The sequence below is a fragment of the Geotrypetes seraphini genome, chromosome 2 (genome assembly GCF_902459505.1).
Source record: "Geotrypetes seraphini chromosome 2, aGeoSer1.1, whole genome shotgun sequence".
Lineage (NCBI taxonomy): Eukaryota > Metazoa > Chordata > Amphibia > Gymnophiona > Dermophiidae > Geotrypetes > Geotrypetes seraphini.
Genome location: NC_047085.1, coordinates 319,774,822 through 319,801,023, shown reverse-complemented (window position 1 = coordinate 319,801,023; position 26,202 = coordinate 319,774,822). Strand labels below are relative to the sequence as shown.

At 44.0% G+C, this 26,202-nt stretch overlaps 1 protein-coding gene across 1 annotated transcript in view; it reads left to right on the top strand.

Annotated features, from left to right (window-relative positions):
* Positions 1 to 26,202, top strand: part of STT3B (STT3 oligosaccharyltransferase complex catalytic subunit B) — a 249,045-nt gene that overhangs the window by 150,663 nt on the left and 72,180 nt on the right. Inside the window, exons 4-5 of the mRNA XM_033930112.1 lie at positions 1,793 to 1,858; positions 9,860 to 9,959. Coding sequence (XP_033786003.1) covers positions 1,793 to 1,858; positions 9,860 to 9,959 — 166 coding nt within the window. The remainder of the gene's footprint in view (positions 1 to 1,792; positions 1,859 to 9,859; positions 9,960 to 26,202) is intronic.

The window sequence follows — 26,202 nt, the reverse complement described above, 5'->3', positions numbered from 1 at the left end:
TCTACCTCTATACGAGTCCACCTGAGTGCTATTGCGGCTTTCCATCAGCCTCTACAAGGGAAACCTTTGTCTGCTCATCCTGTGGTTTCCAAATTTATGAAAGGACTTTTTCATGTCAACCCTCCTCTCAAACCTCCTCCTGTGGTTTGGGATCTCAATGTTGTCCTCTCTCATCTTATGAAGCCTCCGTTTGAACCTCTCAACACGGCTCCACTCAAGTATCTCACCTGGAAGGTGGTTTTTCTAGTGGCCCTCACGTCAGCTCGTCGAGTCAGTGAGCTTCAGGCCCTAGTGGCGGATCCACCGTTCACTGTATTCCATCATGACAAGGTGGTTCTCCGTACTCATCCAAAATTCTTACCTAAAGTGGTCTCTGAATTTCACATCAACCAATCCATCGTGCTTCCGGTGTTCTTTCCAAAGCCTCATTCTCATCCTGGGGAATCTGCTTTGCACACTCTGGACTGTAAACGTGCTCTAGCTTTCTACTTGGATCGCACAAAGCCACACAGAACTGCTCCTCAACTTTTCGTCTCCTTTGATCCAAACAAGTTGGGACGACCGGTATCGAAGCGCACCATCTCCAACTGGATGGCGGCTTGTATCTCTTCCTGCTATGCCCAGGCTGGATTATCCCTTCCCTGTAAGGTCACAGCCCATAAGATCAGAGCAATGGCAGCCTCTGTAGCCTTCCTCAGATCGACACCGATTGAGGAGATTTGTAAGGCTGCCACTTGGTCCTCGGTTCATACATTCACCTCTCATTATTGTCTGGATACTTTCTCCAGACGGGATGGACAGTTTGGCCAAACAGTGTTACAAAATTTGTTCTCTTAAGTTGCCAACTCTCCCACCATCCCATTGGGGTTAGCTTGGAGGTCACCCACTAGTGAGAATACCTGCCTGCTTGTCCTGGGATAAAGCAATGTTACTTACCGTAACAGTTGTTATCCAGGGACAGCAGGCAGCTATTCTCACGTCCCACCCACCTCCCCTGGGTTGGCTTCTCAGGCTAGCTACCTGAACTGAGGAGACGCGCCCGGTACATCGGGCGGGAAGGCACTGGCGCATGCGCGGTGCGGGCATCTCGAAACTTCTGAGTTTCTTCAAGCAAGACATGCTTGCAAGATGTCCGTATCGGGGCTCTGTCGGATGACATCACCCACTAGTGAGAATAGCTGCCTGCTGTCCCTGGATAACAACTGTTACGGTAAGTAACATTGCTATCTGGAACCCCAGTAAATGGTATATCAAGATTTTAATGAACTTGAAGCTTCAAATACCATTTGCTGCATCAGGTCTTTTACAGCTGAAGATGGTTTCTAGCCACTTCAGTGCCACCTAGTGGGACATGAATATATGATTGCAAGAGCTTGAGATGCTCCAGAGGTAAAATTTGTGGTGGATAATGTGGCTTAGTAGCGAGATTTTCATTAGGATGCTGTCTTTAGGGAACAGCAATTACGGGTAATTACTCAATTTAAAGGTGTTGATTTTGAATGAAATACAGTATATATGAAATGCAGCATCAGATTTACTGTGCTAAGGTTAGAAAAGCAGTCTGTTCTTCAGAGACATTATGCTAATATTACAGTATAGTTCATGTTTGGCTATCTGTTAACTAAATAGTCTTTCAGGGTATCACCTTATCTAGAGAAATAAGCAGCACTTAATTGTTTTATTTGCATAACATCATGTTTACTTTGGCTGTAATGTATTTTTGCAATATAGGCACCTGTTTTTAAGATAATTATGTATGGATCTCTAATTTCAGATTGACTTATGTTTTCAGGTGAAATCTGTGAAAACTGGATCTGTCTTTTGGACAATATGCTGCTGTCTGTCATACTTTTATATGGTAAGTTCTATATAGTGGAGATCCTTTATTTTATTTTATTTTTTTGCAAAAGAAACTGAGAAAAATTATTGAAGTGTAAATTTAAGGAAGCTGCTGTTAATCATACTTTTTGAAATAATTTGATTAATAAATACCATTGTTGGGGAGTGAAATAATAATAAATACAGTTCCATATTAATATTTTTGAAGTCATTTTATTAAGCTGTAGCAAAGAGAGGGCTTAGTTTGCTTTTATGCACTTTTTCCCATATGCTAAGATCATTTTTACCCCGGTTGTAAAAATGGCACTTTTGCCAGTCTTTGTATTAATGGCCATTCCAGTGCAATAGGAATGGTATGCTGAACTTTAGGTTTTCCATGCCTGCTTTCGAGCATTCTACAGATGATGTCAAATTACAGCTTTTCAACTCTTCTTCCTTCTCCCTGGTTGCTGCTGTTTCCTTCAGTTCTTCCTTCTCCAGGCGAGCATGAAGGTGTCATTCTGATCTGCTCTCTTTATTTTTGCGGGGGGGGGGGGGGTGGCCTTTTATGGTTGGCTGTGGATTTTATGCGGCTCCAGGACTGGCTGTGCTTGCTTGGAGAGGATCTAAAGGCATCTAAACAGTGTGATAAGGTGGTGACTGTAGCCAGAAGGATGCTAGGCTGTATAGAGAGGAATAACCAGCAGAAGAAGGGAGGTATTTGATGCCCCAGTATAGGTCATTGGTAAGGCTGCACTTGGAGTATTGTGTTCAGTTTTGGAGGCTGTATCTGTTGAAGGATATAAAAAGACTTGAAGTGGCCCAGAGGAAGGTGACAAAAATGGTAAGGGGTTTGAACCAAAAGAAGTATGAGAAGAGACCGGAAGACCTAAACATTTATACTCTGGAGGAGAGGAGGGACAGGGGAGATATGATACAGATGTTTAAATACTGAAAGGTATTAATATAGAACCAAATCTTTTCCAGAGAAGAGAAAATTATAAAATTAGAGCGCATAATTTGAGATTGCAAGGAGGAAGACTCAGGAGCAATGTTAGGAAATTATTTTTTATGGAGAAGGTGATAGATGCCTGGAATGCCCTTCCAAGGGAGTGGTGGAGAGGAAAATAGTGATGGAATTCAAAAAAGCATGTGATAAACATAGAGGATCTCTAATTAGAAAACAAAGAATGTAAATTAAAGAGCTAAGGCTGATACTGGACAGACTTGTACAGCCTAAGTCCCATATGTGATGATTTAGTGTAGGATTAGGCTGGGGAGGGCATCAATGGGAACTCCACTAACTTGGAACATGAGGATGTTACTGGCCAGACTTTATGGTAGATATCCTGCAAATAGGATGGTTGGATAGGCTGGAGTGAGCTTGGATGGCAAGTTCAGCATTTGGAACCTAGGACAATACCAGGTGGACTTCACAGTCTATGACCCAGAAATATCAAAGAAGAGACAAGTTACCGTAATTTAATCATGTATTTTTAATGGGTATAACTATGGGCAGACTATGTTACTATGATTGCAGTTCGCAGGTGAATCCTTTGAGGACCTATTCAGCCTGCCTGCTGAATATTTGTAGAGCTCAGGATTCTGGGCCATCAGCATTTGCTTGCTTCCTTGACTTGGTCAGGATCTTGAATGCAGGCTGTTAGGCATCAATAGTGTTCTTCAGGGCACTCGCAGTGATGGTTACAGTTTTGCCTCCCCCCCTTTCTCTTTTCTTCGGTCACTGGGGGTTGGGGGGTGAAAGTTCAGTCCGACTGAGAGCCGAAAGATCTCAGTGTGACAGCTGACTGGTGATTTGAGGCAGAAAATCTCTCCATTTCCAGGTACTCGCACAAGGAGCTGAGGCAGGCTGCAGTACCTTTTCCCCTGCACATGGTCTGTGAGTACGGGCTGTGACAGCTTATAGAGAAAGGTTGTTGCTGGGTTTTTTTTAGGGGGGGTGTCTGAAAAACTGTTTTGATTGTTTCTACAGATAGTTTTTTTCCCCCCTCTAAAATCCTACTTTTAATGATTTTTTTGTCAGTCCTGAAGTGTTTTAAAACTATTTTTGGTGTCAAAACACGCCTTTCAGATCTCTTTTCTTCCAATTTTTAAATTGTTCAAAGCAACCGCTTTTAAGAAGCGACCTCCCTCCCCTCTCCTTTTCATTCTCTCCCTTCCCCCTCCCACCTCCTTTTTATTTTTATTTGACTTCAATGTAATTTTGAATCTTCCCCTCCCCCAGTGCCTATTGATTGTATCTACTTTGTCCATACCTTTATCTTTGTCTGGTTTTTATGTACCCTTATTTTTATTTTTATTATTGCATTTTTTAAACTCTAATTTTAGGAATTGTAAACCGTCCAGATACTTGTTTGATGGTCGGTATATCAAATTGTAATAAACTTGGAAACTTGGTATATAAGTGATAAGTAGTAGTAAAATGTTGCCATGGTGTCCATCTTGGATTTCCAGATTTATTTATTTTTTTCTAAGATCTCAAACTTTCTTAAAACACCTCATTTTGCCTCAAAATTGTTTGGGGTTCAGTCCTTAGACCTTAATACCCCTATATCATACCTTACTTGTGCTGAATGGATGGCTGAAGAGCGCTCTGCAGCATGTGCTCTGCGAAGGAGGGTTGGGAGCTTCAGGCTTAACCCCTATGCAGGCTTCTAGGGTTGTGAAAAGGCAGATGGGTTTGTCAGGGAGAATGAAGCTCCTTCTGGGGTCCCAGAACAGTGTGTCTGCACAACGTAAGGGCATAGAAGGTTTGCAGCTCAAGAAAAAGCATCTACTCCACCCTAAAGGACAAGAAGACTTGCCTTCTCAGGCCTTTACTCCAGAGTTTATTAATCTCCTCTGGCAGGAATATGCACAAGGCAGAAACCCACCGGTCCAGTCTGCAGGCGAGTGGACCAGCATACAGACCTCACTGGAGTCTGAGCACTTTCTCCATAAAAGCAGAGACTATTCTGGACTATGATGGTTCTTCAGGCAGTGACTTGGAGGATGAAGTGTAGGATTTGATCCATTTACTATCCCAAAGTGAGGTTTCCTTGATGGGGACACAGCCTCCCATTCAGACCAAGAGTTATTGGCTATGGATCAAGGAAAAGATCCTTCTGTCCTCCAACTTTTTAGATCCTCAGCCCTAATGGAGATTATTATTGAGTCCCTCCAAGAACTGAAAATAGACCCTCCCCAAACCCTGTCTTCATAATGTTCTCTGAGAGTGGCTAAAACCTTAACTAAACTGTATCCCATGTATCGGGAATTCCAGCAAATGTTTGCTATGCTGAAAGTGGATTCCCTAGTAACCCAGGTGACCAAACGCACTTCCCTACCCAGTGAGAGAGAGGTGGTTTTAAAAGATCCGCGGAATTGCAGAGTGGAAATGGTCCTCAAGAGGCAGTATGAGGCTTTGACCTTAGGAGTCAAGGTTTCAGCCGCTGCCTTGTTTGTAGCATGCACCTCACACTCTAGACCAGTGGTTCCCAACCCTGTCCTGGAGGACCACCAAGCCAGTTGGGGTTTCAGGATAGCCCTAATGAATATGCATGAGAGAGATCTGCATATAATGGAGGTGCCAGGCATGCAAATCTGCTCCATGTATATTCATTAGGGCTATCCTGAAAACCCGACTGGCCTGGTAGTCCTCCAGGACAGGGTTGGGAACCACTGCTCTAGACTATTATCAAAGTTCGCACACCCTCTCCAACAGGTTCATGGATTTGCCAGCAGGCCAGCCAGAAAAAGCAAACAGGACCAGAGTAACACTACACAGATTGCTAGATATCCAAGCCATAGAACCAGTTCCTTCAGACGACTCAAGCTGAAGCAGGTACGCTACATACTTTGTCATGCCAAAGAAGGGCTCAGAGGAGTGGAGGCACATTCTGGATCTTAAGCCTGTTAATGCAGCTCTGAAAGTTCCTCAGTTTTGCATGGAATCCGTTCGCTCAATCATTGCAGCGGTGCAGCCAGGAGAATTTCTGGCCGCTTTAGATTGGACGGAAGCTTACCTTCATATTCCCATCTTCCAGGAACACAGAAAATTCCTCAGATTCCATGTGCTCGAAAATCACTTATCAGTTCTCGGCATTTCCCTTTGGCCTAACTTTACCCTGAACCTTCACCAAGGTTATTGTGGTGGTCGCTCATCTCCGCAGATGCACCTGTACTTGGATGATTGACTCACCAGAGTGCCATCCTGCCCAGAGGGGGAGAAGGTGGTTGTAGCAGTTGTCGAGCGGTTGCAGCAGTTTTCAAGACACTGCACAGTTTGGGATAGATTGTGAACTTCCAGAATAAACATTTGGTACCATTTTAGTCCCTGGAATATCTGGGAATCTTGTTCAGTATGGCAGAAGGCCAAGTCTTTCTTCTAGAAAGAAGTAAACAGAATTTTCATGCTCAGATTACAGCCTTGTTAACCAAGCTAGAGCCTACTGCATGGCATTACTTGCAAGTCCTGGGGTTCATGGCAGCCACGATAGAGGCAGTGCCCTGGGCAAGGGCACACATGCGACCCCTTCAGGATGTCTTGCTGTTTCGTTGGTCACCTCAAACAGATTCCCTACAAGTTCCTCTCCCCTGAACAGCCTCAGCCAAGGAAAACATGAGCTGGTGGTTTCGGCCACTGTCTTTGGTGAAAGAGATCCCCCCTTTGGATTGATCCCTGTGTCATCCTAACAATGAATGCCAGCTTGTTCGGCTGGGGTCTCATTGCAGCGGTCACCTAGTCCAAGGCCAATGAACCCCCATCTCAACAGAAGTGGTCGATCAACAGACTGGAACTCTAAGAAATTCAGATGGCATTGCTCTGACTACAGTCTTTGCTGGAGAGCAAGGCAGTTGGAGTCTTCAACAGTGACATGATAATGGTTTATGTCAACAGACATGAGGCACCAGAAGCGCTTCGCTCTGACAGGAGGCAAAAGCCTGCCTGTAGATCTTAAGGATTGGAATTGGGCAGCCCTACCTTACAGGATGCTTCTCTCATGGGTCTGACAGTTAAAGCAGTCTTCTTGGTGGCGATTACTTTGGCCCGGAGAGTCTCAAAATTGCAGGCCCTGTCGTGTACAGAACAGTTTCTCCATATCACAGAGATGGGAGTGACTTTGCATATGGTTCTCTCCTTTTTACTGAAGGTCGTTTTGGCATTCCATATCAACCAAGAAATTAGACTGGCAGCATTTCACCCCACAGGGTCCAAGAAAAAGGACATGGCCTTAAAGGTTTTGAATGTCAGAGGAGTTCTGTTACGTTACCTGAAGGTAACCAATGAGTTTTGTGTCTCATATCATCTTTTTGTGTTAACCAATCAGGTGAGGCAGGGCCGCCTCCAAGGCTACCATCTCTAGATGGATTCGTAGAGCTATATCCTATACCTACGTAAGTTGCGGCAAGCAACCACCTGTCTCCTTGAAGGCGTATTCAACAAGAGGAGTAGCCTCCTCTTGGGCAGAAGCTTGGGCAGTTTCGCCAGAAGAGTTTTGTAGATCAGCAACTTGGTCATCCCTTCATACTTTCACCAAATTTTACAGGGTGGACATAACAGTATGAGAGATGCCATCTTTAGGTCGTCAGTACTATGAACAGGTTCCTCCATCCCACCCTAGATTTTGGGGACTGCTTAGGTATATCCCTATGGTTCAGCATGCCATTCCTATTGCACTGGAAGAAAAGAGATTAAGTACTTACCTTGATAATATATTTTCCAATAGATAGGAATGGTACACTGAATCCCCCCCTCCCTTGCTCAGTAGTTATCTGACTCAAGCTTAATGCAGTTTCACAGTTATTTCCTATCAGTCAGATTATGGGATTATGAAGAGTCTCCGTATATATTTAAAAGGGAGGAATGTTTGAGCTCCATATATGTTCAAGCTGTTATGTTCTTGTTTAACATGTTTCTTCTTAGAGGCTTGTTAATGTTTTCCTTGCATTACTGTTCATTCAGTGATTGTTTTACATTTATCTGAGCAGATCACACACTTGGGGATCCTTTTACAAAGGTGAGGTAGCGGTTTAAAGTGTGAAATACCACGCGTTAAACCGCCTGCCGCGCTAGTACCTAATGCCTCCATTGATGAGGCGTTAGGATTTTAGGCTGCCGCGGGGGTTAGTGCGTGATAAAATGTCTGATGCACTAACCCACGCAGCGAGCCTTGATAAAAGGAGCCCTTGGTTTCAGGAAGTTCCCTGTACCCCTTCTTCTCCTTTCTCCTGTAGGGCTGTTGCTAGCTTTGGTACAAACTGAAGGGGGCAGCAAAGACTGGGGAGAAGGAGGGGGAGCTGAAAAGCTTTGATCCCTTCTACAGAATGCTTGCAAGTAGGCATGGGCAACCTTACAGTTCAGCATACCATTCCTATCTACTAGAAAAGATATTATCAAGGTAAGAACCTAATCTTGTTTTGGCTAATGTAACCATTAGCAAGCAGCCATAATAAAAATAAATAAATAAAATCAGTGCCTGTGCACTAACCACCACCACCACAACCACCACCCATTTTGTAAGCAGGAAGGGCTCACACACTATATTCTTGTGCTAACCAGTTAGTACGAGGTAATGTAGCTACACTAACTGATTAATACAGGAGCACCTACTCTCTGCCCCAGATACGCCCCCTCAAAACAAAATTAAAAATATTTTTAGCACATAGTTAATGCGGGCATATTTGGAACATACCACATGATTCCTGAGTGCATTCTTTGGTATGCTATTTTAGTAAAAGGGCCCCATTATCACTATCATGATTTATCCATGTAGCCCTGCTTTTCTATGCAATTTTGTAATAAAATACTCACAAAGAGGGCACACTGCTTTCTTGATCTGAGAATGACTAGGTTGGGGGAGGTCTATGATCCAATATAAATCTTTGATAAAACAAACTAAACAAAATTATTAGTTGAATTTAATAGGCAGAGAGGTAGTAGATCAGAAATAAGCCTTTAGACTATTAATTTTTTTAAGGGGTCCTTTTACTAAACTGCAGTAAAAAGTAATGTTAGCATGCTTTATGCAGGTTTTTTTTTGCAATCTAAAGCCATTTTTACCACAGCCCTAAAAATGGCTTTTTCCTAATTTGTGTAGTAATGGCCATTAATGCAGAACCATTTTGTCAAATTAACCTGTGTACATTTTGTAGGCTATAGGAAATTTCATATATACATTTGAAAGTGTGTGACATGTACTTCTTAATTTTGCCACCAGATTAGAGATGAGTGATAGTGGTCTCTGGTAGGGGAGAAGCAAAAAACATGACATGAAATCATGGTTTTATTAACAAGCAAGTAATAAATATTAGCTGTTTTATTAAACAAAGCGCACAGTCCTTCAAAGTAGTTTCCCATCCCCAATGCTGTAAACAACTTTGCTGTGTGAGCTGTAGTTTTGTCATGTACTGAAGGGTTATGATGTGCAACAGTTCTGGACGTTTCTCCTGTACTGCACAACACAGGTGGTACTGCAGAAATGACTTGTAATACTGTGCATTCACAGTGTGTCCCTCACGAACTGGATGACACACAAGACAACCTGGGAGATTACTTTGAAAGATGTTGACAGTTAAACAGTTTTGTACTTGAACTTTTGTTGTTCATGTTGTACACTGTATGTAGATAATGGCATGGTGACTCGTTACCATAGCAAACTGCAGTAAAATCACAGGGACGGGTAAAAAATTGGACTGTTTACTGCAAGTTTGAGAACAAAGCTTTTTACTGCCCTATTTTCCTCCAATTTATTTTGAATATGTTACAATTTTTGATCCTAAGTATATTAATGTTGTGGATGTATGATGCTAAAACTAGAATGGGGAAGGGGTTTCTGCATGTTGTGGCCCAAAGATCAGTTTTACCACCTCTGTCTTTAGTAGTGCTTTAATAGACCCAGCCTGTGGCCTATTATGGAACGAACATTTGTGTGTGTATGGGGGGGGAGAGAGGGGGTCATTAAAGGATATCTGAGGTGTCTGGTTTATTAGGAGTTTGTAAGTTGTAAAAGTTTAATTTTGACTTTCTACTTTCTCATAGGTCTCTGCATGGGGAGGTTATGTGTTCATTATCAATCTTATTCCACTTCATGTATTTGTTTTGTTATTGATGCAAAGATACAGCAGGAGGGTCTACATAGGTAAGTTTTTATATGACTTTTTACATCTGCCTCCTCAAATGTGTATGTTAATTTAATCTTGTCTCGGACTCTTTAGGATCACAAGAATGTTTTCTTCCTTATTCTGCTAGACCAGACCAAACAAATAGGTCATGCTCCCCACCCACCTCCAACCTCTAAATGGATGCAGAGAACACTGACTTTACAGTGCTGTGGTGCAGCTCTGGACTTTGCCAGTGTTTTTTCTATCTCCAGCATATGATGTAATGAATGGTCCTTCTGCAGGTCTTACTCTCCAGGCTAAGCAAGCTGTATCTTGTGCCTTTGGTTAGTGCAGTGGCCTGAGAACCTGGGGAGCTGGGTTTGATTCCCACTGGAGTTCCTTGTGACTCTGGGCAAGTCACTTAAGCTTCCATCACCCCAAGTACAAAATAAGTACCTCTATATCAGCGGTCTCAAACACGCAGCCCACGGGCTGCATGCGTCCCCCCAGGGACTATTTTGCAGTCCATGATCTGTCCTCTCCACCTCACAAGTTTTCTGATTGTGGAGAGGACAATCGCGTACAGACCGCGACTGCGGCTCGCCTAAAGCAGGGGTCCCCAATCTGCTTCCCTTCCCTTCTAACTGCCCTCCCTCAAGCCACCGCAATCGGGGAACAGGCCAGCGCCAAGGTCTTAGCTCTCCCTGCTTATCTTCCCCAGCTCAGAGCCAACCAATTCTCGCACCCGACGTCAATTCTAACATTAGGGAGGAAGTTCCGAGCCAGCCAATCGCTGCCTGGCTGGCCCGGAACTTCCTCTCCGACGTTAGAATTGACGTCGGGTGGCGAGAATTGGTTGGCCCCGCGCTGGGGAAGATAAGCAGGGAGAGCTAAGACCTCGGCGCTGGCCTTTTCCCTGATTGTGGTGGTGGCGGCCTGTTCCCCAATAGTGGTGGCTTGGGGGAGGGCAGGGAGAAATAAAGAAAGAAAGGGGGGACAGGGAGACAGAAAGAAAGAAGGGAGATAGGACACAGACAGAAAGGGGCATGGAGAGAGAAAGACAGAAAGAAAGGGTGGGCATGGAGAAAGAAAAGAAAGAAAGGGGGCACGGAGAGAGAGAGAAAGACAGACATATAGAAAGAAAGGGGGCATGGAGAGAGAGAGAAAGAAAAAAGTGGGCAGGGTGAAAAATAAAAAGTTGGGGATGGAAGGATACAGATGCCAGACCAGGGGAAAGGAAGGAAGGAGGGAGGGAGAGAAAGGAAAGAAAGATGTCAGACCATGGAAATAGGGACGGAAGAAGAGAGAGAGAGAAGGGAAGGTAAGATATGAAAACACAGATTTTGGGGAAAAAAGCAGAAAAATTGAATATTAAGTTAATGCCAAAGATGGATGCAAGGCAGAAAGTGAAGACGGAGAGAAAAACAGTCAAAGGACAATAAGGCCCTAGAAACATAGTTAAAAGCACAGAAAAATAAAGTCACCAGCCAACAAAGGTAGGGGAAATGATTTTATTTTCAATATAGTGTTTGAAATGTGTCAGTTTTGAGAAAGGAAAGATATTAAACTTTAAATGTGAGGGCTGCAGAAAAAATAGGGTACTTGGAGGGCCGCAGAAAAAATAGTTAGTGACAATTTTGCATAATGTAAAACTCTTTGTAGTTTATAAATCTTTCCTTTAACTGTTAAAGGAAAGATTTATCTATAATAATAAAATGGTAAGCGCGCATGCGCACTCTAAAGCCGTGTTCCCTGATCCGTCGCGATGTGGCCACAAGAGTGCGCATGGGCGCTTATACGTCACCACACAACAGTCTCCTCTTTTTCCTGTCTTGTCCGCTGAGAGGGAGAGCGGCGCTGGTACCGGGGAGGGGGGGGACACTGTCTCTGCCGTCTCAGGAGCCCCCAAAGCTCCTCAGCAGCCTGTCCCACCCCCTCAAGAAGGGCTCCCGATGGCGGAGCTGCTCCCGCTGCTGTGCACGAGCGATGCGCCGGAGCTAGACCCCGCCTGTCGGCAGCGGATCGACAACATGGTGAACGGCAGTGGCTGACAGGAGGAGACAGAGGTGAGATGATGGATTGATGGGAGATAGAGAGAAGGGAGATGCTGGACTGTTGGGGGGATAGACAGAGGGGAGATTCTGCTCTGGTGGGGGGTGGGGAAAGGAAGGGAGGCCTACTGCTAGACAGGGAGAGCAGGAAGAGGTGCTGTTGGACAGGGGGGGAAAAAGGAAGGGAGGCCTACTGCTGCACAGGGGGAGCAGGAAGAGGTGCTGATGGACAGGGGGGTAAAAAAGGAAGGGAGGCCTACTGCTGCACAGGGGGAGCAGGAAGAGGTGCTGATGGACGGGGGGGAAAAGGAAGGGAGGCCTACTGCTGGACAGGGGGAGCAGGAAGAGGTGCTGATGGACAGGGGGGAGGTTAAACAAAGGGAGAAGGGCTGCTGCTGGATAAGGGGAGCAGTGAAGGGGTGGTGGTGGACACAGGGGAGGTAAAAGGAAGGGAGAATGGACAGGGGGAGTACCCAAGGGGTGGTGGTGGACAGCCAAAACAAAAAAAAGACAGAAATACAGAAAGCGGCTAAGGAGACAGAGAGAGAAAAAAATAAAGACAGACACACACACATATATTCTAGCACCCGTTAATGTAATGGGCTATAAAGCTAGTAAACTATAAAGAGTTTTACCTCATGCAAAGTTGTCATTTCTTTAATAAGACATTAACTATTTTTTCTGTGGCCCTCCAAGTACCTACAGATCCAAAATGTGGCCCCACTAAGGGTTTGAGTTTGAGATCACTGCTCTATATAATAAGTAAAGCCACTTTGATTGTACCCACAGAAAGGCGGTATTCATCTTCTTCCCCTCACCAAACCCACCCCCTTTGTTTCAGATTCATTTGGATTTCCCTTAGTTCAGTCTCCATTAGCTGAATGGAAGCATCAGGGCTGTCCAGGCATCAGCCTTTAGATGTTCAGCAGCTGGATTTTTAGTTAAAGAAGAGTTGAGTGGCTTTGGTGGTATAGCATGGTTATATCTGGGTCTCAGGGAATCCATGGATTCCCTCATGGAGCATGATTCATGACTGGCTCAAGACTTGGCCTCTTCATGTGCTTGGGAACACTTAGTGGGCTGGAGGCCTTGGCCTTAGTCTTATAACCTGTGCCTGAGAAGGATCTTGTTGGGGTCTCTAAGATTCTTGATTGTAGTTAATACAGTTACACTAGGTTGTAAGATTGGGTCTAGTGCCTGGTTGAGCCTTCAGTTTACCAAATGCTCTTGCTCTTACAAGTAGTTGTCCCAGTTTGGCTGAAAACAGGGTTTGCCTGGGTCTGACCTTTGGCTTTCTTCTGCATGTATTAAAGTTATTTGATCGGAGGGGATGGTTATGGGAGAACTCTAATTTCTTTATTTGGCCTTACCCATGTCCCATTCTTTCACAGCTCAGCCTAGAGTTTTTTGAGGCCAAGTTCATTCTCTTAGGGCAGTGTTTCTCAACTTCTTCAAGCCAAGTACCCCCTAAGTCTAACAAATATCAACCAAGTTCCGCCCCAAACCCACCCCCATAATAGTACTAATTATAATGCAATTTCTTCTATCCATTTTTCATATACACACAATATAATCTTATTAATACATAATGGTAACCATAAAATAAAAATAAAACACACTGTACAGTACACAGAGGGCTCCTTTTACTAAGCTGTGATAGCGGTTTTAGCGCGCGCTAGATGCAATCGCCAGCATTGAGCTGGCGTTAGTTCTAGGCACGTAGCACGGGTTTAGTGCGTGCTAAAACCGCTATCGCAGCTCAGTAAAAGGAGCCCAGAGAAAATGTTAATTATTTGTATTTGGGTTTTTTCCTAAAGAGGTCAAGGCAGATGACTTTAAAAAATGCAGTGCCACCTCAATAACAACTATAGAAAATTAAATATAGTGCAAAATATAGACAGCAGATATAAATTCTCAAAACTGGCACATTTCGATCACTAAATTAAAAATAAAATCATTTTTCCTACCTTTGTTGTCTGGTGATTTCATGAGTCTCTGGTTGCATTTCCTTCTGATTGTGTATTCAATATTTCTTCCTTTTTGCCTCCTGCACGCTTCCTTCCCTCCAGACCTCATTCCCTTCCCCAACCAACATCTCACTCTGTCCCTCCATGAGTCCAGCTTTTCTTCCTCTCTCTCCTCCACCCTCATTGACAACATGTCTCCCTCTTTCTCTCACTGTCCATCTGTCTTTTCTCTCATTTTCTCTCTTGCTACAATGGGAGTTGGGAAAGAGAGTGATTCCACTCCCTCTACTTACACATCCAACATTTCTCCCTTCTTTCCAATAGTTCTCTCTCTCCTCGCCTTTTCCCTTCTCTCTCTCTCTCTCTCCTCGCCTTTTCTCTTCTCTCTCTCTCCTCGCCTATTCCCTTCTCTCTCTCCTCGCCTATTCCCTTCTCTCTCTCTCCTCGCTTATTCCCTTCTCTCTCTCTCTCCTCGCCTATTCCCTTCTCTCTCTCTCTCCTCGCCTATTCCCTTCTCTCTCTCTCTCCTCGCCTATTCCCTTCTCTCTCTCTCTCCTCGCCTATTCCCTTCTCTCTCTCTCTCCTCGCCTATTCCCTTCTCTCTCTCTCTCTCTCCTCGCCTATTCCCTTCTCTCTCTCTCTCCTCGCCTATTCCCTTCTCTCTCTCTCCTCTTCCCCTCTCTCTCTCCCCTCTTCCCCTCTCTCTCTCCCCTCTTCCCCTCTCTCTCTCCCCTCTTCCCCTCTCTCTCTCCCCTCTTCCCCTCTCTCTCTCCTTCCTCACCTCTCTCTCTCCTTCCTCACCTCTTACCTTCTCTCTCTCTCTCCTCGCCTCTTACCTTCTCTTTCTCTCTCTCTCTCCTCGCCTCTTACCTTCTCTCTCTCTCTCTCTCTCCTCGCCTCTTCCCTCAAATGACATCCCTCCTTCCACCCCCAGTCCATTTATCGATCACTCACTCATCCTGCAACAATTTTTCTTCCTTCCTTCTCTCCCCCAACCCCACTCACAACTAATATGCTCCCTCCCCTCCAGTGTGCAACACCTTTCCTTTCCCTTCCCCTCCCCTTCTACCAGGTCCAGCAGCACCTCTTCTCCCTTCCCTTTCCCTCTCCCTTGTCCAGCAGCACCTCTCCTCTCCCTAGCAGCAGCTCACTGCATGCTTTTAACTTCCCCACACAGCTGCCACTAGCCTTAGTTTAGCCACAATTCCATCAGGCAGCCTCTGGGCCTTTGCTAGGCTGGCGTACCTCCAATGGTGCAAGTTCCTAAGATTTCATCCGAAGTGATCCAGCTTTTTAAAGGCCTGAGGCTGTATGATGGAATTGCCAGCTAAACTAATGCTAGCGGCAGCTGTGTGGGGAAGTTTAAAGCACACAGTGAGCTGCTGCTGCTGTTTCGGGGAGGGGGAAGGCTAGGGAGACGAGGAAGTCGGGAGATATACGACAGCAGAAGGAAGGGAGACATATAGCGCCGGCACAGCATATACGCAATGGCAGAAGGAAGTTGGGAGACATACAGCACCGGTGCCGCATACACCCCACAAGCTAGGGGTATGCGTACCACGTGTTGAGAATCACTGTCTTAGGGTGCTGATTTTAGTCTGTATGACAGTTTCATTAACATCATCCTCGAGCCTGGCTTCCTCAGCTTGTGTTGTAAACCCATTGTTGAGAATCCTAAAAGTTTGTGTATGTGTATGTGTTTCAAGTACTGAACCCTTTATTTCTTCCCTAATTGTCACCTTCAGTTAAGTGGAAGCATTATTTATTTCCTCACTTTGTTTTCTTACATGGATGCAAGTAAGGAGATGAATGTATTTAATGAATTAGTAAACTGTTGTGATTCAGCTACTTTTAGAAAATTCTATTAAGTTGTGCACATTATCCACAGTTTATTTTGGTATACTATTATATAGTTTTCTTTATGTTTCACAAAGGTAAATTTTAAGACATGTCACAGTGCTTGGGTATCTTATATTTTTTTTGTAGGGATCAGAGAGATCTCATAAAAGTCCTGGAAAATTAGGGATCCGTATCATTAAGTGTAGTAATTTATTAGCAAAGGAAGGGTGTTTTTCTTGTTGTTCTGTTTTTTTTTTTACAGTTTATATGATTTTCCTAACAAATACCTGAAATAAAAGTTATTTTGTTTGTCTTTCCATTGGCTTGTTGCTCTTCCCAGCTAGAATACTATACAATATATTACCCTATATCCTGTAATTTTCAACAAGGAATTATTGTGGCTTGCAATAAGATCATTAACAAATAGATTTTAGAGAGCATATTGGATAGCGAACAGTCATTATAAGAAGAAAAGATAAGTCTTTAAGATTCTCCTGAAGCTGTAATAGGAGGGAACCTGACGTAAATATTGGTGTAGAATAGCTTTCTCTCCGGACCACTTTCTGTCCCTCTATAAACAAACAAGTGATTTCAGTGGGGGGAAAGTTTTTCTTAGATTTCCCTGCAAATGCATTGTTCTTCATGGTGTAGATAAATATGTTTTCTTTGATCCAATGCACCTAACAAATTTTGTGGCTTTGAAACGTCTTGAGAAAGAAAGAACTGGAATAATAACTGACTCATGATTAGGAAACTCCCTCCGATTTCAGCCACCTTGATTTGCTTATAATTGTTATTTTCTTTTTAATTTATAAGTCACTCTATTTTGAAAATCTTGGATTCAAAAATTGGGGACTACAGATTGCTTAAGAGTAAGAGAATATGTTATATGTATTCTTCTTCTTATTGTACTTTGGATACAATCTTACTGTACAAGATATAATGCTTGATAATTTTTTGTGTAAAATGATAAATAAATAAATTAAAAAAAAAGAAGAGGAAAAAAAAAATGGTGGGTGTCATCTTAATCCCTAAATCCTTTCAGATTTCTATAACTCGGTTTCACAGTGATAATCACAGAAGATAGACACTAAAAAAATTATCATTCAACGATATCAAATGCTTACTAGTAAACCTCTGCTCTCCTAATAGTGATACTCCTGATTACTTCCAAGATCTTATTACTGAAATTGCCACTTCCAACCAGACATATATAATATTAGGTGGAGATTTCAACATAATCCAAGATGGTTTCCTAGATAGACAATCTAAAAGCCCCTATAAATATCCTAAATCTCACTCTAAAATCACTGTACATTTGTTTCTCTTCCCTACTCATACAGATATTTTTCTTATCTCATCCTCTTTAATACCATCTGTCAGTTTTGCTTAAGATGTTGGTTAAAATATCTCAGATCATTCCCCCGTTTCATTAAAATTGGAAACAATTTTCTCCCCAAACTCCACACTTCCCTGGAGATTACCTACCAATCTCTTACAAGATGATTCTTTGTGAAATTTCTTAAAACGCACATTGAAGATTATTTTAAAAATAACTCAATTTTTGATTACCTAGCTGACAGAAGGTGGGATGCATTTAAGCAACCATTAGAGGCAATATCATTTGCTTCTAAGCAGGACAGCATAAAGCACCTCTCTTTTGACTGAGGAAGCCTTAGAGGGGCATAATAAAAAATAATTCTAAGTCACCTTTTGGCCTAAGCCCCTAAATGCTGAAAGTAGCAGCAGGGAAAACATCCATTCTCAAAAAAAAACCCTACCAAAATGAGGGTTGTTGTTGTTTTTTTTGTTGGTTTTTTTTTTTTTGAGAATGGCCTACCTCTACATTCAGCAGTTTAATTACCCAGACCACAACTATGTCTAACCTTAAAACACATTATCAACCCATAAATTGCCCAAGCCCCAAATGCCCAAAACAAGACCTTTTAAGCAAAGGAAGGGCTAGTCCTTCGCCTAAAAGCTGGATTCTGTAACCGGTGTCTGTCAAAAACAACACCGGTTACAGAATCTCATCCTTCCCCCCTCCCCCCCGGCAACAGTCACAGCAGGAGAGATGCCTAATCTCTCCTGCTGCAATCGTGATCCCCCACCACCACCGAACTAACACGGACTGCGGCAAGAGAGATGCTAACTGCATGGGTCAAGGATTGGCTAAGTGGTAGATTTCAGAGGGTGGTGGTTAACGGTACCCTCTAAAACGTCAGAAGTGACAAGCGGAGTACTGCAGGGCTCAGTCTTGGGCCCGCTCCTTTTCAACTTATTCATAGGGGACCTGACTCAGGGGCTTCAAGGTAAAATAACACTATTCGCCGCCGCCGCCAAACTATGTAACATAGTGAGCGGCTCCGATTTACACGATAGCATGACACATGACCTGTCTTTGTTGGAACGTTGGTCATCTACCTGGCAATTGGGCTTCAATGCCAAGAAATGCAAGGTCATGCACCTCGGCAGTAGGAATCCGTGCAGAACTTACACCTTAAATGGTGAGACCTTAGCTAGGACTGTAACAGAACGAGATTTGGGAGTGATTATCAGTGCAGGTATGAAAGATGCCAATTAAGTGGAGAAGGCTTCATCTAAGGCAAGACAAATGTTAGGTTGTATCCGCAGAAGTTTCATCAGCCGGAAGCCTGAGGTCATCATGCCGTTATACAGAACCATGGTGAGACCACATCTGGAATACTGTGTGCAATTCTGGAGGCCACATTACCATAAAGATGTGCTAAGAGCAGAGTCAGTTCAGCGGATGGCCACCAGGATGGTCTCGGGGCTCAAGGATCTCTCATACGAAGAGAGGCTGAACAAATTGCGGCTCTACTCTCTCGAGGAACGTAGGGAGATGGGAGACATGATTGAGACATTTAAATACATCACCAGACGTATCGAGGTGGAAGAAGAAATTTTCCTTCTCCAAGGACCCTCAGCCACAAGAGAGCATCCGCTTAAACTCAGGGGCGGGAAATTTCATGGTGACACCAGAAAGTATTTCTTCACCGAAAGAGTGGTTGATCATTGGAACAAGCTTCCGATACAGATAATTGAGGTCAACAGCGTGCCAGATTTTAAGGGTAAATGGGATGCCCATGTGGGATCCCTAAGAGGGTGGAGTTAAGGATGGGTCATTAGGAGCGGGATCTCCAGGAGAGCAGACTGAAGGGGATGGGTCTGTGGAGTGGGCAGACTTGATGGGCTATGGCCCTTATCTGCTGTCATTTTTCTATGTTCCTATGTTTCTAATCTCTTCTGCCGGCACCACAACCCTCCTGACAATACCAGCAGGAGGGAACCCAAGCCATCCTGCCAGAAAGCGACCCCCACCTCCCTTCAAATACGGGCAGGAGAGATCCCAGGCCCTCCTGCCCACGACGCGACCCTCCCCCCGACATGTTTTAGATCCATACATTACTGTCAGCGCATTCTGAAGATGATGTGCATAAAAAAATACTGATAAATGCCCATGTGTATTTAGTCATGAGCAATTTAACAGATGAAAATCCTTGATATGAAAATAAATCTAATAATTACACCGTGAGTATGTGGTGAACCACATGAGTGGAAGAATAAAAGTGAAGATGTAAAGTAAACTTATCAAAAGCGAGGGCATGTGAATGTGAATAATGTGATATTACTCTCCAAGAAATTTCTGATGCCATTAAATCTTTACCTTGAGGAAAATCTCCTGGCAATGAGTTTTGTATATAATGTTATCAAATCTTTTCTGATTTATTACTTCCCATATTTTAAGCTCTTTTTAAATCCATGATCTCAGATAATATTAAAAATGCTCCTTCCTTCCTTCCTTCCTTCCTTCCTATTGTTCCTAAACCTGATATAGATCACACTAAAATAGAAAACTACAGACTGATATCATTGATTAACAGTGATAATAAAATTTATGCTAAAATTATAGCAGATAGATTACAAAACATCCTCCCTACCATTATTCACAGAAATCATAATAGTTTCACCCCACATAGATTACCTAATGACAATTCAAGACTGTTCTGGAATATTTTATCTCGTACCACCTCTTCCAAAGACAAATTAATTACTGTATCCTTAGACACAGAAAAAGCGTTTGACAGAATTGAATGGGAATAACTTTTTAATAACTTGCTGGTTTGGTTTTAACTCAAAATTTATCAATATGATCAAAATTTTATAAAATAATCCTTGAGCGACTATTTCTGTCAATAGTACCCTTTCTAACTTTTTCCTTCTTAAGAGGAATGAAACAAGGATGCTCTCTATCCCCACTTCTATTTAACTTGGCCCTTGAACCATTAACCCTTGCCATTAAATCTAATTCAGATATCAAAGGTGTATCAATACAAGGGGAATCATATAAACTTTATCTATGCAGATGACATCTTATTATATATATCTTTAGACTCTCTACCTAACTTACTCAGTTGTATTAACTCCTTCTCGGACATCTCACAATTTAAAATTAATTGGAATAGATTTTCCATATGCCTATTACTTCTTGTATGATGAAACATCAAATTTCTGAACTTCCATTTCATAAGAACATAAGAATAGCCTTAGTGGGTCAGACCAATGATCCATCAAGCCCATTAGCCTGTTCTCATGATGGCCAATCCAGGTCACTAGTACCTGGCCAAAACCCAAAGTGTACCAATATTCCATGCTACCGATACAGGGCAAGCAGTGGCTTCCCCCGTGTCTTTCTCAATAATAGACTATGGACTTTTCCTCCAGGAACTTGTCTAAACCTTTCTTAAAACCAGCTACGCTATTCGCTCTTACCACATCCTCTGGCAACGCATTCCAGAGCTTAACTATTCTCTGAGTGAAAATAATTTCCTCCAATTGGTTTTAAAAGTATTTCCCTGTAACTTCATAGAGTGTGTCCCCTAGTCTTTGTAATTTTTGACAGAGTGAAAACTCGATCCACTTGTACCCGTTCTACTCCACTCAGATTTTGTAGACTTGAATCATGTCTCCCCTCAGCCGTCTCTTTTCCAAGCTGAAGAGCCATAACCTTTTTAGTGTTTCCTCATACTAGAGGAGTTCCATCCCCTTTACCATCTTGGTCGCTCTTCTTTGAACCTTTTCTAGCACCACTATATCTTTCTGGAGATAAGGAGACCAGAATTGAGCACAATATTTCAGATGAGGTCGCACCATGGAGCGATACAGGGGCATTATAGTATTCTTAGTCTTGTTAATCATCCTTTTTTAATAATTCCTAGCATCCTAATTGCTTTTTTGGCCACTGCCACACATTGGGCGGAAGATTTCATCGTATTGTCTACGATGCCACCCAGATCCTTTTCTTGGGCGCTAATCCCCAAGTTGGACCCTAGTATCTGGTAACTGTGATTCAGGTTATTCTTCCCAATGTACATCACTTTGCATTTGTCCACATTAAATTTCATCTGCCATTTGGACGCCCAGTCTTCCAATTTCCTAAGGTCCACCTGCAATTTTTCACAGTCCGCATGCGTTTTAACAACTTTAAACAGTTTAGTGTCATCTGCAAATTTAATCACCTCACTCGTCGCTCCAATTTCCAGATCATTTATAAATAAGTTAAATAGCACCGGTCTCAGTACAGACCCCTGCGGCACTCCACTGTTTACTCTCCTCCATTGAAAAAATGACCATTTAACCCTACCCTCTGTTTTTGATCCAATAACCAGTTCCTAATCCACAACTGAACTTTGCCATCTATTAATTTTCTCAGGAGCCTCTCGTGAGGAACTTTTATCAAAAGCTTTCTGAAAAATCTAGATATACTATATCAACCAGCTCACCTTTATCCACAAGTTTATTCACACCTTCAAAGAAGTCAAGCAAATTTGTGAGACAAGATCTCCCTCGTCTGAACCCATGTTGACTCCGTCTCATTAAATCATGTTTGTCTACGTGTTCCACAATTTTGTTTCTACCATTTTGCCCGGCATTGAAGTGAGGCTTACCGGTCTGTAATTTCCCGTATCTCCCCTGGAGCCCTTTTTAAAAATCGGCATAACATTGGCCACCCTCCAATCTTCAGGTACTACAGATGATTTTAGCAACAGGTTACAGATAACTAACAGCACAATTTCATTTTGAGTTCTTTTAGTATCCTGGGATGTATACCATCCGGTCTTGGCGATTTATCACTTTTTAACTTGTTGATTTGGCTTAGTACATCTTCCAGATTCACCAAGATTTCTTTCAGTTCCTCCACATCATCACCCTTGAAAACCATTTCCAGTTCAGGTAGATCTCTTACATCTTCTTCCATAAAGACTGAAGCAAAGAATTCTTTCAGTCTTTCCACTAACGCCTTATCCTCCCTGAGTGCCCCTTTCGCTCCTTGATCATCCAACGGTCCCACAGATTCCCTCACAGGTTTTCTGCTTCTGATGTACCTAAAAAAATTGCTATGAGTTTTTGCCTCTTTTGCAAGTTTCTCTTCATATTCTTTCTTAGCTGTTGTTATCAATGCTTTGCATATAACTTGCCAGTGTTTGTGTTTCTTCCTATTTTCTTCATTCATATCTTTTTTTTCCATTCTTTAAAGAATTTTATTTGGCTCTAATAACCTCTTTCACTTCACCTTTTAACCACGCCGACTCTCGTTTCCTCTTCTTTCCACCTTTGCTGATATGTGGGATACATCTGGTCTGGGCTTCCACAACAGTATTTTTAACATCCAGGCCTGGTTTACAGTCCTAACCTTTAACTGATCCTTTTAACTTATTTTTAACCATTTTCCTCATTTTATCGCCTTTTCAAAAATTAAACGCCCCCTACAGTAGATTTCTTTTGCGATGTTACTCCTGGTATCAGCTCAAATTTGATCAAGTTATGATCACTGTTTTCCAGCGGACCCAATTCAGTTAACTCTCATACTATATCTTGCATTTCACTAAGGGCCAAATCTAAAATAGCACCCCCCTCTTGCCAGTTCCTGGACTAGTTGCTCCAAGAAACAGTCATTTATGACATCTAGGAATTTTACCTCCCTAGCACTCCCCGATGTAACATTTAACCAGTCAATATTGGGGTAGTTGAAATTATACTATATAATTCAATAGAGCATAATACAATTATCAAAGAAAAAGCAAAAATTATTCTTGACACAATAACGATCACTCCACTGACCACTATGTAGTACAATATAGGGTGAGAGAGAAACAAAGTATTTTGCACTAAGCTAAACACAGCATATAAATATGTGGAGAAAAAAGCCTCATTTAATGCTTCATGGGCTCAAAAAAACTACATAGCAGTGTTTTACTGCAGTTCTATCACAATGTCCATATAGTGTTTCATTCAGAGGATCAGTCAACATCAATATAAAAAAGCAAACGCTACAGTGTACTAACACCAAGCACTGTTGAAACTAAGCAGGTAAAACTTACCTGTATTTTCAATATTCTGCTTGTTATTGCCACCCATTTAATTATCTGTAATTGAAAGGACAATACAAAGTTCAACTTCAATGAATGGTGGAGTTACGTTTGTTCCATTTGCAACTATGAAAATATTGCTATTAAAAATCATACACTACCATACTTTCACAAAGTATGGGCACCTATTGATAATTTTTGTAACAAAGCACAATTATCTTAAACTTATACAAAATTCAGCTCATCAATGTTATACAACCCTCAGCTTATATTATTCCACTTATACATAAACCAGAGTGCTTAATAAAATAGTTGATAACTGTTTTAATTGTTAAATGTTTCTGTACTCTTTTCTTCTTTACAAATATCTAAAAATTCAATAACTTTTATGATACTTTCATAAGAAATATATATTCACAACTACCGTATTTTCACGCAAATAACGCGCACCCGTGTATAACGCGCACACGGGTATAGCGCGCAGAAACCACAATATTATGTATAAAAACTTTTGTATACCGCGCTCACGGGTATAACGCGCATGCTGCCCGACTGTCCTTTCGCCCGCCCCGACTCTCCTCTGGCCACCCCGACTCTCCTTTCGCCCTCCCCGACTCTCCGTGCGCTGTCCCGACTCTCCGTTTACCTGCCCTGCCCTGCCCCCCCCCCCCCCCCCCCCGGCAGGACCACTCGCACCCCCACCCCGAAGGACCGCCGACTCCCCGACAATATCGGGCCAGAAGGGAGCCCAAACCCTCCTGGCCACGGCGACCCCCCTACCCCCACCCCGCCCGACGCCCGATTCACCCCCCCCCCCAGCAGGACCGCTCGCACCCCCACCCCGAACGACCGCTCGCACGCGCTCCCACCCGCACCCGCGATCGGAGCAAGAGGGAGCCCAAGCCCTCTTGCCCGGCCGACTCCCCGACAATACCGGGCCAGGAGGGAGCCCAAACCCTCCTGGCCACGGCGACCCCCTACCCCCACCCCGCACTACATTACGGGCAGGAGGGATCCCAGGCCCTCCTGCCCTCGACGCAAACCCCCCCTCCCTCCCTCCAACGACCGCCCCCCCCCAAGAACCTCCGACCGCCCCCCCAGCCGACCCGCGACCCCCCCTGGCCGACCCCCACGACACCCCCACCCCCCTTCCCCGTACCTTTGCTAGTTGGCCGGACAGACGGGAGCCAAACCCGCCTGTCCGGCAGGCAGCCAACGACGGAATGAGGCCGGATTGGCCCATCCGTCCCAAAGCTCCGCCTACTGGTGGGGCCTAAGGCGCGTGGGCCAATCAGAATAGGCCCTGGAGCCTTAGGTCCCACCTGGGGGCGCGGCCTGAGGCACATGGTCGGGTTGGGCCCATGTGCCTCAGGCCACGCCCCCAGGTGGGACCTAAGGCTCCAGGGCCTATTCTGATTGGCCCACACGCCTTAGGCCCCACCAGTAGGCGGAGCTTTGGGACGGATGGGCCAATCCGGCCTCATTCCGTCGTTGGCTGCCTGCCGGACAGGCGGGTTTGGCTCCCGTCTGTCCGGCCAACTAGCAAAGGTACGGGGAAGGGGGGTGGGGGTGTCGTGGGGGTCGGCCAGGGTGGTCGCGGGTCGGCTGGGGGGGCGGTCGGAGGTTCTTGGGGGGGGCGGTCGTTGGAGGGAGGGAGGGGGGTTTGCGTCGAGGGCAGGAGGGCCTGGGATCCCTCCTGCCCGTAATGTAGTGCGGGGTGGGGGTAGGGGGTCGCCGTGGCCAGGAGGGTTTGGGCTCCCTCCTGGCCCGATATTGTCGGGGAGTCGGCCGGGCAAGAGGGCTTGGGCTCCCTCTTGCTCCAATCGCGGGTGCGGGTGGGAGCGCGTGCGAGCGGTCGTTCGGGGTGGGGGTGCGAGCGGTCCTGCTGGGGGGGGGGTGAATCGGGCGTCGGGCGGGGTGGGAACTATGTAGAAAAACTTTTGTATACCGCGCTCACGCGTATAACGCGCGAGGGGTATGCGCGGTAGGTAAAAACGCGTATAACGCGCGCGTTATATGCGTGAAAATACGGTAATACAAGTGGGTTTGAAAACCAAGAAGTTATTATTGAAATATGCATAAGAATGGCAATAAATATAGACAAAAATGTACCATTTTATAAAAAAGGATTAACTTCCAGAAAGCGTTCGACAAAGTTCCACACGAAAGACTTCTCAGGAAATTACAAAGCCACGGAATAGAGGGAGACATACTAAGATGGATAGGCAAATAGCTGGAAAACAGAATGCAGAGGGTGGGTATCAATGAGAAGCTCTCAGACTGGGAGAAAGTGACTAGCTGTGTGCCCCAGGGCTCAGTTCTTGGGCCCATCTTATTTAATATTTTCATCAACGACCTAGAAGAAGGAATGTCCAGTGAAATCATCAAGTTTGCAGACGACACGAAGTTATGTCGGGCAATCGGATCACAAAAGGACAGCGAGGAACTACTGAGAGATGAGCCAGTTAGAGAGATGGGCAGAGAAATGGCAGATGAAGTTTAATGTGGAAAAATGCAAGGTAATGCATTTGGGCAGAAAGAACAAGGAGCACGAGTACAGCTTGTTGGGTGCAACCCTGGGTAAGAGCAAACAAGAAAAGGACCTGGGGGTACTGATAGATAGGACCCTGAAACCGTCAGCACAATGTGCGGCTGCAGCAAAGAAAGCAAATAGAATGTTGGGCATGATAAAGAAGGGAATCACGAGTAGATCGGAGAGGGTCATAATGCCACTTTATAGAGCAATGGTCAGCCCAAATTGGAATACTGTGTCCAACACTGGTCTCCCTATCTAAAGAAGGATATTAAACTGCTGAAGAGGGTGCAGAGGCGAGCAACAAAGCTGGTAAAAGGTATGGAGAACTTGAACTTCAAAGAACGACTTAGAAAACTGGGACTGTTCTCCCTTGAGAAGAGGAGACTGCGAGGGGATTTGATTGAGACTTTTAAAATAATAAAAGGAATCGACAAGATAGAGCAGGATAAAAAGTTATTTACAATGTCAAATGTGATTAGGACAAGAGGTCATGGACT